The sequence below is a fragment of the Macaca mulatta genome, chromosome 3 (assembly GCF_049350105.2).
Source record: "Macaca mulatta isolate MMU2019108-1 chromosome 3, T2T-MMU8v2.0, whole genome shotgun sequence".
Lineage (NCBI taxonomy): Eukaryota > Metazoa > Chordata > Mammalia > Primates > Cercopithecidae > Macaca > Macaca mulatta.
Window position 1 is genome coordinate 138,822,284 of NC_133408.1, and position 12,142 is coordinate 138,834,425.

Consider the following 12,142-nt stretch of genomic DNA (forward strand, 5'->3'; position numbering starts at 1 on the left):
ATTGCACTGTCATATTTGAATGTCTGTGAAGTGAGTAAATAGCCAAGGTAAAGACTTAAACAGTTGGACTGAATTTTTTAAAAACCCTTTTTATTTCATTATGATAAAAATGTAAATTCCTTAAACAGCCCTGTCTTTAGAATGTTGTTTTAAAAAGGGAACATAATTACTGAATTTTTTGTTTAAAACTTAGATTGTATGGAAGTTTTGGAATGTGTTTGTGTATAAGGTCAAGGGAAGGAATTTAGACTTTTCTCAAGATTACTTTATGTTCTTTTCAAAGCAAAGGAGTTTATGAGTGTTTTGTAGCTCTAAGCATCATACCTGGTATATAATGAGTTCTCAGTAAATATATTTACTAAATAAATGTCTCAGATTCTTTAAAAAGAGGATTCAAAGTTGGCTAGAAATATATTTTCAATATAATTTTATTAAAACTTTATTATTCTTGAAGTACTGCAGACAAAGAATATAAAAATCTGAAACAGCACTCAGGACAATTGTATTTTAAATTAGTGTGCATATTACTAATATTTCAAATCAAAGTACTTTAATTTTCAGAAATATGCACATATATTAAAACAATAGCAACGTGATTGTCACGGGTACTGACAACATTATACCAGTAGATGGCAGTCACTAAAAGAAAAATCCTTAAACAGCCCTGTCTTTAGAATGTTGTTTTAAAAAGGGAACATAATTACTGAATTTTTTGTTTAAAACTTAGATTATATGGAAGTTTTGGAATGTGTTTGTGTATAAGGTCAAGGGAAGGAATTTAGACTTTTCTCAAGATTACTTTATGTTCTTTTCAAAGCAAAGTAACTTAAAAAATGAATTATGGATCTAAGGATAGTCTGAAGGAATTACAGCATCTTCGTAGAGTTGGTGTAGGTAGAAACACACATAAGATCTAAACCCGAGCAATTTTGTGGTTTGATTCAGGTCATATCTTACTTTAGCAGCCATTGGCCAAATAAAGCCTGTGGTTCTGTTTGAGGAAGGACATTCTCACATACTTCCAATGTCAGATGGATTTAGGGTATAATTAATTATGAAAAAGCATGTTTAGCTCAACACAAACACTATCAAAGTGTTAACTTTTTTCTAAAAGGTACTGGTTGTTTTTCCATTATTTAAGGCACTCAGGCGAACAATAAAAGACTATTTTGGTGACATCAAGAGACAAGATGACCTATAATTAATCAAGAATCCCTTTAAAATTGTCATAGAAAGAGCTATTTATGGATTCTAAAATTTAGCTGTAAATGCAACTGTTCTTCTCCAGTCTTTGCTCCATTGCCTCTCTAAGCAAATCAAATATACCTAACACATTCCCTTTTTGTCCCTTAGAGAGACAGGTTAAAAGCTCTAAGAAAAAAATATAGATTAGTTACCAACTACCAGAGGAGAACTATTTCAATAACATGTTTTCTCATATCCCAAATAATATATTTAAAAGTGAAAAATATGGTCGGGCATGGTGGGTCACACCTGTAATCCCAACACTTTGCAAGGCCAAGGCATGTGGATTGCTGGAGCCCAGGAGTTTGAGGCCAGCATGGGCAACATGGCGACACCCTGTCTACAAAAAAAAAAAAAAAAAAAAAAAGAAGGAGGAGATTCAGGTAAAACTGCTAAGACAGGACATGCACCAAGGCCCTCTGTGGCTTCCATGTCATGTGCTATGGTAGTAGGCACCACCCTCACAACATGCCTGTTATTTCATTTTATTTTGAGTGTGAGTTTTCAATGTGGAAGCATAGTAATGCTTTAGAGAGGAAGGAAAATTATACAATCATCTGATAACCAAAACAGATAAAGATACTAAAACTATAAATTATAAGAAATCACTGGAAATACAAAATTTTATGATAAGAACTAATCATGATGTATAACTAGTTGTGATTATCCGTGAGGGAAAATACACATTTAGGTAATGAATTCTATAGCAGAACATAACTATGTTTCCATATGGATACCATAAATATATTCCTAATCCTTGGTTAAGGTGATGTTTTTAGCACCTTAATCTCCCCCTTTTTTTTCCCTTTTTTGTGAAAAAGATAGAGGCTATAATTGAAATAGGAGAAAATGTATATAAAAATCTGGGAGTTACTAGTACCTACATCTGTGTGAACACAGACAAGTGACCTCACATCCACTAGATCAGGCATTTTTAATTCACAAAATGACAGATTCTGGCTGATCATTTCCTCTAGTTCTAATACTCTAAGATTCTGTTCAAAAGTGTATTAAACTATTAGGGAAGGCAGAGGAAAGATAAAAATATTCAGTCTCAACACTAGAGAAAATATAAGAGTGAAACTAAAATAGATCAATGTAAACATCTATATGACCTGGAAGTTAATTTGAATATAAATCCTGAGTAGGTACCGCAGCTAGGAAAAATGAATTGAGCACTGTGGTTCTCAAAAATTGTGTATTCAAATCACCCAGGGTTTGTAAAACTCTTTAGTGGGCCTCAACTCTTTCATTCATTTGTTTTGGGATGAGGTGTAGGGATTTGCCTGTTTCCCAATTCCCTGTTGATGCTGATGCAGCTGATGCAGCTGGCCCAGCACATTGCTGTGGCCCAGCTATACTCTGAGAACCACTGTTAAAATATGCTTTAAATTTCAAGATGTGAAAACTGATTTTTTTTTCTCAGCAGGAATATTTCAGAGTTGTTGAGAATATATGCCACAATAACAAAACACTAACTTCATAAACATAGGGAAGTTATTTGATACTGGTAAGTTTATAATAAAATGTTTAACTTTTCTATATACTGTCTAATAAATATTTGGATAATGTATATATCTTCCAGTTTTTTGAAAATAAATACCTTAAAATCATTAAATTCTTAGATTAGGATGCTACACAGATAGGAAAACTATTCTAAAGAATATTTTTGGCAAGAAAATAATAAGTACATTTCAATACAATGACATTTTTCAAGTAGAAGACTTCTCAGAAATATATGTTCAAGGTAAGAGTACCTCGTATTTGTGGGGACTCACTCACCTGTACGTATAAGGACCTCTTTGCTTAACTTGAATGTTGCTGCTGTTCATCATCACTTCCTGTGGATTTTGCACATCAAAGATCCAAAACTGTCTGTAAATTTCTGTGCCTGTTTTAACCCAATTTTTAAAAGCAATTGTACCTTCTTCAAGGACAACTTCCTATGAAAAAGAAAATAAGTTTGGGTTATGTCTTTGTAGTAAGTACAGGCACTTCTGGGCGATTGTTTGTAGTCTTGAGTCAGCCAGAATAAAAGGACCAAGCTCAAGTGCCTCATTCATGAGAACTTTTGCAACCTTGCCATACACTTGCAACAGAAATGTGTTCAACAAATTATTATCACAGCAGTCTTTTTAGCCTTTTACAAAGAGAATCAGTGTGTAATAGTGAAGACATGACTATTGATTTTAAGGCAAATTTTAAAGTGACCCTTTGGCAGCTTTAGAGTGACCGTTTGAAAATATTGCAACAGTCAACATGATTTATTAAGCAAATTTTACCGAAGTTCAAAAAAGTTCTACTGAGTTGAACATGAACTTCTTCTCTGCCCCTAAGCTGGATTGATGAAACCAAACACAAAAACTGAGTGAAAAATCTAGTGGTATAGGAAGCTTTTTCTTTTCCTTCACGAGTTAGACACTCCAGGGGATGGCACTTAACACTTACTACATTAAGAAAATAAAAATATCTACATGAAGAACACAAATTTGACATCACGTCTTCAAAATGCTGCTCAATCTGGCTTCCCCAACCCTTTTTTTTTTTTTTTTTTTGAGACAAGATATTGCTCTGTCACCCCGGCTGGAGTACAGTGGTATAATCTTGGCTCATTGCAACCTCGGCCTCCCAGGCTCAAGTGATCCTCTCACCTAGTCACCATGCCCAGCTAGTTTTTGTAGTTTTAGTAGAAACAGGGTTTCACCATATTGGTCAGGCTGATCTTGAACTCCTGAGCTGAAGCAATCCACCTGACCTGGCCTCCCAAAAGGCTGAGAATTACAGCAGGTGTGAACCACTGCATACAGCCCCTAACTTTCACTATATTTGCAACAACCCATTAGCATATGTTTCTAAAAATTACAACAGCCTCACTCACCATCATTGGGTTGTAGTTTTTAAAGAAAAAAACAGGACAAGAAAGCTGTCCTATTACTCCTTTGTGAAATCCACTAAAAATCACTGATACTCCTTTTGCTAAAAATAGACAAGTGGAAAATACACCAATAAGAGAATTAAAAATCCTATATTAGGAACTCGATTCCTTGCTTTAGGAGCTTTGGGACTGGGTGGAGAGTCATCAACCCTCCCTAGGGTCACTTTCATTATCCGTAAAATAAGGGAGTTAACATAAATATTCTTCTAGTTTTCTTCCACAGCTTTCACTCTCTGAGCCAGAAGTCTATTACACTGTAGTAGATAGTGCAAACAAAGGTGATTTTGAAGCAGGCGGTATTTCCAATGAAGTATTGGGAAGAATGCCCAGGTTAAAGAACTCCAGCTTAACCTGAGTGTGCTAGAGGAAGAGGAATGCAACTATTTCATGGAAAATGAGCCTAAAGAGAACCATGACCACAGGAACATTCTGACCTATTTGTTTCCTTCACCTGGAAGCACCACTTCACAGAATGACAGATTAGGAAAGGACATTGAACATGATCACATTTTCCAGTAGAGCACACTGAAGCTCTGAGAAACCAGACGACTGGCCCAAGGACAGCCTAGGCAAACAGTAGTGAATTCATGACAAAAATCCTTATCCCTGACCCTTAGACTAGTCCTCCTTTATACCATGCTATGACTGTCTTTTTTTTTGTTTTGTTTCTGTCACCCTCTGCACTTAGTTGGTAGAACTCAAATTAAGCTTCATATCTTCAGGATATTTTACTTATTGCTTAATGCAGGGAATAAGGGAATTCCTTAGAGAAGAACTGGGCACCAAGTTAAAATGGAATTACAAAATCCAATGCTGCTGTAATCCACTTATACGGGGTACACTGGACCTGCTAGAGTGATGGAATCTTTATTACTTTTTACAACAAATTGTCCTTGAAAAACTTTTTATTTGCTCCCAAAAAGACTTATTTCCACACTAAGTCTAACAGTAAGACAAAATTGCTTAAAGTATTATGGATATTCTTCTAAATGTAAATATGTTTGATGAGGATGTTGAAGCTCAAAGCTAAATAGAAGCTGAAAATGGTTGATTTCTCCATTTCAAGAGACTTAAGAAGGGAGAACACACAAACACACACATTATTATCCTCACACTTTTAGAATCTTAATGCTCAAAACCAATACCTGTTATTCATCCAGTGCCTCTCAAGGTACATATTAGGTTTGTACACAATTACGGTTTTTGGGACTTTAATGACAAAATTCACAATTACTTTTGCACCGACCTAATATCTCTTAATGAAAGAAACTCAGTCAATTCTTATAGAATTGAAGAGAGTCTGTGACAGAATGTACTTGACAGGACTGAATGCCTTCCTAACTCTACAATGAGTGTCCATCTAAACACCAAAAGACATTGTATGTGTATGAGACCATTTTTCTAAAGGCCACAAATCACTTTTCCCTTAAAAAATATCTCTTGCAACAAATAAGGCAAAGGTGAAACACAGGGTTGAAATGAGTGTATTGGATTATCAACTGTTAGAATCGGGACCATCTAACCCCATCCATTTTTTTAGAGGTGGAAAATGGGTTCTAGAGAAAAGAGATGTCTGACTCAATGTTATGTGACAAATTTACTAGCAGATAATAGAAAAATCAGGTCCTTTCACTTCAATTTTGTATAGTTTCCATAGCATCATGATTTGTTTAGAGACACAGAGAAAAATATTGAAGTAGTCAAAGTAGGAATACAATGCTTCTGATACTACCACCACTATATGTATTAAATTGTAGTCACTCCTTGAATACCAAGACTAAATATGTCACAAGAAACAAAAGATGTTATGTCCTCTGTGAATTTAAAAGAACTTGATTTTAAATTGGATTTGGACTATCTAGCTGATTTTGCAAATATTTTACTAAATTTGAAGTACAAAGCTGATAAGTATGCACACAGAAAAAGCAGTATAAGATTTTATCACTTGGCTAATGTGTACGTGTATATTTGTCCCTGACTCTAGGTATGCAGACTACCCAGCCCCAATAACAACAGGATTTCAGCCTGGTGACTCTCACATAGCATGGTCTATAGCTGAGTTGAAAGCATTGACTTTGAAACTTCTATTCTGCTACATTAATTTGAAAACAGATGTTTGCTGGGACCATGATATCCTATATGTAGTCATACACTCACTTGAATACTGTTTTCATGCAACTACAATAATCATCTACATGACTGACAACTTTCATTATTAAAATGCCCTTCATGTCTTGGTATGCATGGAGTAGAGTACAAATGTAGAAAACATTTTGTTTCACTTTTTAAGGACTTTACGAGGTACTATCAAGAGACAGATGTGTGTTTAGCAGATTTTAATCTATGAGTTAGAATTTTTACCCTATCCCCACCCTAACAAAGTATAGTGGCTTCTTCCCTAAAGCATAGACTGAAGTGGCCAACAATGAAATTAGATGCTATGAATTTGATCACTTAATAATAACAATCATTTAAGTTTGAGCAGGTTATTTAATTTCTTTGTACCTCACTTTCCTTATCTGTGAAATTATAACAGCAATGTTAGATTGAACCATACAAAATTAGTATTTTTGAAAATCAAAAAAGGTTGAATTTTGTCATTTTCATGTGGCTTATGTATCCTCATAGATTGTTATGGGGATCAATAAATGTGAATACTTAGAACAGTGTTAGTACAAACCAGACATTCAATAAATGTCAGCTATTAGTATTTTACAAATTCTATCCATCCTTTAGAAGAAGAACTCTAATACCATTTACTTCTCATATTGCTTTAATTGCTTGGTTCGTAGCATTTACTGTTTAAGCCAGTCATGTGCCAATAACTTATGTAATATCCTGTGACAATTATTTTTCTGTTATTTAATCATAATACTTATCTTTCTAGTAAAGTAAAAACTTCCTTAAAAACCAGAAGCATACTAAAAATAGCTTCCACCCTTCCCACTAACTGCTACCATTTGCTTGTAATTGGGCCTAAAGAGAATCATTTCCCCATGTTTAAAGAAATTCTCATGTTTTTGCATTATGCAAGTGTGTGTAAGTTGAGAAGAGAATGAATTAGAATTTTAGTGACAGTTGTGCAGAGAATCTGAAAATGGCTTTAGTTTCAGACCATCATCATCAACTAAAACCCAGAATAAAATTTGGTGAAATGTATTGGAGTAGTAAGCTTTACTATGTTTCTGAAACCCAGAAATTAGCCTCTAAGAATTCATGTAAGTACCTAAAATGGAAGATTTTGTGTCTGGCATGAAAAGTAAACTATGTTGATATTAAATTGACTAGTGGAAGAAATATATATGCTTGTCTGCTATTTCTTGAAACGTTGTCTTTAAGTGACTTTGTTATTACAGCTATATGCAAATATATGTAGTGTTTAATTCCTTTTTATACTGCTATTTTAATTTAAATATTTTGATTTGTTCTTACTTATTAAATATAAAACAAATGTTACCATCTTTAATATTTCAGTCATTTCTTTCTGAGCTTTTAAATACTATGAAAAAGTACAAATTACTTTATATCTGGAAACACCAGAAGCATACATTATAAAGTTAATGTAAACAAATTACATGATTAAAATATGGACTATTCAAACAAATTTTTTGTGGGGGAGACAGGGTCTCACTTTGTCATCCAGGCTGGAGTGCAGACACGTGATCGTAACTCACCGCAGCCTCAACCTCCTGGGCTCAAGGGATCTTCCCACCTTAGCTCCACAAAAGCTAGGACTACAGGCATGTGCCACCATGCCCAGCTATTTTTTTTTTTTTTGTATTTTTCGTAGAGATGGGGTTTTGCCATGTTGCCCAGGCTGGTGTCAAACTCCTAAGCTCAAGTGATCTGCCCATCTCGGCCTCCCAAACTAGGATTACAGGCATGAGCCACTGTGCCCAGTCAAGTATAGCCATTTTAATGATTCATTAAATTTATTTTCTCTGAAGGCATTTCTTACAAGCTACAGAAGGATCACTGTTTTCAAGAATGGGAGTAGGAAATAATGGTATCATTAATTGAATGATGATATTTAATACTAGTTCTCTAATAGGAACAAAGAAACCCATAATTCCTTTTTGGTGTTCTATGGTTAGTTTCATAGGGAAATTAAAATTTATTTAAATTGTAGTTTTTTTCTTCCAACTTTTATTTTAGGTTCAGAGGTACATGTGCAAGTTTGTTATATAGGTAAATTGTGTGTTGTGGGAGGTTTAGTGTATGGATTATTTCCTCACGCAGGTAATAAGCATAGTACCTGATAGGTAGTTTTTTGATCCTCCCCCCTCCCACCCTCAATTAGCCCCAGGTGTCTATTGTTCCCTTCTTTATGTGTATTCAATATTTAGCTCCTACTTATAAATGAGAACATGTGGTATTTGGTTTTCTGTTCCTGCATTAATCTGCTTAGCATACCTGTGTTATGTTATACAATATTCACTAAACATTTTATCAACTGACATTAATAATGTCAAGTGATAAATTATCTTTTGTAAATGGTGGCAGAATTTTGACCCTTGTCCACAGTGCTTTGGTAGTTTGTACATTCATGGCAGCTCTTGCTATTGACTTTCAGTTTTCTTTGAAAGACTGCATAAACTTGCTGGCTGCACACTACTCTGTTAAGAATCATGGTCAAAAATACTGGTAAGAAAGATTGCAGCTATAATCCATAAAAAGCATGAAGATACCAGAGACATCCCTTGAAAATAAAGAGCAAAAATAAAATATAAATAAGGTTTCTGAACTGTTTTAGACTATTTCAAATGATAATGCCATCTTTCAGAATTGGAAGGTATTAGAGCACTCCAACTCTACACTTAATATGAAATGATTTTCTCATCATTCTCAATTAAACAGTTTAATTCTTTTTGCAAAAATCACTTGTATATAATAGCTTTCTTAATTTTCTATTAGTCAGTTAAACAAAGTAATATTAAATGAGTTTTAATGGTACACAAATAAGAAGTCACCAGTACCAAAACTCAAATGTTTGTGAAATAGCATTACCCTAAGTATTTCTGAGGCAGCAGTAAGACACTTGGCTCTCTAGGTTTACACAAAATTCAAATATTTGACTCCTACTGTATGCCAAAGATATACATATGCCAGTATCATTTTAAAAATAATCTGTAAACTGAAGAAAAAAGAAACAGTCTATTTAAACAAAATTCCACCTACTTCATACAACTAAAATTGACAAGGTCAACATGGTTGTGTAGGAATCTGAGAGCACAATGAAGCTTAGCCTTAAATGTACCATACACCTTGACCAATATAAGGATTTTGATGATGAGTCTTAGTCTATGGACATGTAGGGGGCTTACAATGTGCGCTGTCATTTGACAGTTTTTATAAATCTCTGTTGTACCACACCTCCTTGAGTTTGAATCTACACTGGGAAGCCTGAATCTCCCGTTTTCCTTGTAAAAGATTGCACAGATAATTCTTATTTCAAAAACAAGAAGGAAAAGCCCTCCATTGATTTAATTCCCCCTTCTTTATCACACTACTCAAAGTATACTTTCAAAATTATTGGTGACCATGTTCTCGAATCATTATTTTCTTAATTTTCATCTGCCTGAGAACATTTGATCCTTTCTTTCCTTGAGTTCTGGCCTCCTGTTAACTTCTAGGATTGCACTCTTTGTTTCTGTTTCTTCATATAAGATCATTCTCTTCCTTTTCTACTTTTGTCTTCCTGCCTCTGAATTATGTACAAATTCTGTAATAATTATTCTGCTTTTTTCCTCTCTCCATTAAAACTCTGAATCTACTGTTTAGATTTATTTGTAATCTCTATAGCAATGATCAAATCTATTTGAACTCTGAACTTTGAAACACAGACTGACGTTCATAACACATCACTTATAAAACCTGTTTTACTTTGTAAGGTATATACATACCTTCTATCAATAACTCACTGGACATCTTGAGTTTGATGCTTTTACTCCTCTCTCTAATTGAATCTCTCTCCAAGCTTCCATTTCATCCTATTATCTATCAGCTTTTTTTATATACTCAACCACACCAGACCAGTGTACCTTTTGTTATGTAATGTGCAGATTATGCAAATATCTTTCTAAAAGGGAATCTCATATTTTCCTTGAAAGTGGCCATATCCTACAGTTTTTTATTTGTTTGTTTTCCTATCTCTGGTATCCTCACTTTGCAACCTTTCTGCTGTAGAGTAGTGTACAAGGCTAGGTTTTTCATCTAGGCTCTTCCTACAGATTGCTTATGTTTGGAGAATGACTTCTTTCCCTATTGGCTAGGTGAGCTGGCAAGTTGATTTAAGGACTTGTGCCTGTAAAATGGGTGAAATAACAGCAACTTCTCAGAGATATTTTTGAAGATTAAGTGAACTAGAATATAGGAAACTATTAGTAAGAATTAAATGTTAGCCATCTAATCTCTAAATGCAGGTTTTATTACGTCTTACACTTGCTGAAAAACATACCGACAACTATTGTGTATCATATCATCAATTAAGTATTTTTCTGCCTGATGTTCTAAGCTTGCTTCCTAACTCTAACCCCATGTTAACTTCTAATCTTTTCTCCTGTTAATACAGTATTCCGGGCACATTCTCTACCTTCTTTCTTCCATCTTCACTGCATTTGATAGCATTTTCACAGGATTTTTCATACTATCAATCAGTCCTTTGACATGGTTACTGCAGTTATTTGGGACTTTCAAAATTCTACACTTCTTTAAAATCTGAACCAAGTACTACCTTTTTCCTAAACTGTCTTGAATACTCTGAGAGATTTCTCTTTCAAAGTATTACAGCATTTACTTTTCCAATTCAATTCTAGAGTCTCATAGGTCTCAGTACTTTTTATTATAATATACCTTCCCGTGGTTTTAGCTTACAATAGCTGAGATGATTTTATTCTCTTAGTCATTATATAAAAGCACATTTTGATGTCAGAAAACTTACTTTCTCATGGTTAACTATTATGAGCATAAAGATAAATATTAAAGAATTACAATAAATGCTAGCCCCTCAACATGCTATCCAGAAGAATCTACATGTACCAGTTTTGTTGCATGACAAAGAAAAAATTAAATGATCGATACTCAGTTATTGACCAATAATTTTGTGTCAGCAAAAAAAAAAAAAAAAAAAAAAAAGCCTAAATTGCTATGCATTGGAAGATTATTGTGATTTTTTATTTTGGAAAACTTTTCCAAATGATGTTATAGTCTGTGTGTTAACACAGACACTGATCTTGTGCTTTCTCTGCATCAGATCTGGGTGAGAACACGGTTTATAGAGTAGGAAGGATGTCAGATCAACAGCCACTCCATCTCACTATTAGATAAGCCCCATACCTCACTATTACCTGTCTGTTTCCATTGGCCTATATCAAAATACTATCAAGAAAACTAAGACTTCCAAGGCAGGGGATACTATCAGTTTACATGTTTTTTTCAGTTAAATGCATGAGGCTGAAGTTCTGCAATATGTTAGCAATAAATACAATCAGCCCTCTGTATTCATGGGTTCCGGGTCTGCAGATTCAACCAACTGTGGATCAAAAATATTAAAAATGGTAACAATATAGCAATAAAAAATTAATAAAAATTCGATTCCTGCTGTTCTCCATTGTGCACTATGCTTACTAACCCTTTGTCTAGGTCATTGCCGTCCTAACCAGGTAGAGAGTTGAAGGCAGAACTCATGTTTTATTTGGCCAGTATTATGTTTAATAAAATGAACATTTATGTCTTCTGGCAGGAAACACACAGTCTAGTTCACAGCAGTTCCTGTTCTTCATTTTATCTTGTTCTTGGCACCTTAAATTTTGTTTAACCCCTGTATCCAAACTCCTGAAGCCATCTGAATTTGCCATCCCTCATTTAGAACTTCAGCAGATCTGCTTCCCTCTATTCTCGTCTTCCCTCTATCAATCAGCATTTCTGATGAATGAGTGTGTAGCTAATTCAAATAAACTGTGG

The 12,142-nt window shown here is 34.4% G+C and overlaps 1 protein-coding gene across 32 annotated transcripts in view; it reads right to left on the reverse strand.

Moving 5' to 3' along the window:
- The window catches only part of CD36 (CD36 molecule (CD36 blood group)), a 77,585-nt gene that overhangs the window by 17,086 nt on the left and 48,357 nt on the right, over nucleotides 1–12,142 (reverse strand). For all 32 annotated transcript variants that reach the window (XM_015134042.3, XM_077994436.1, XM_077994439.1 and 29 more), the window contains 1 exon segment: nucleotides 3,028–3,188. In XM_015134042.3, the coding sequence (XP_014989528.2) occupies nucleotides 3,028–3,188 (161 nt within the window).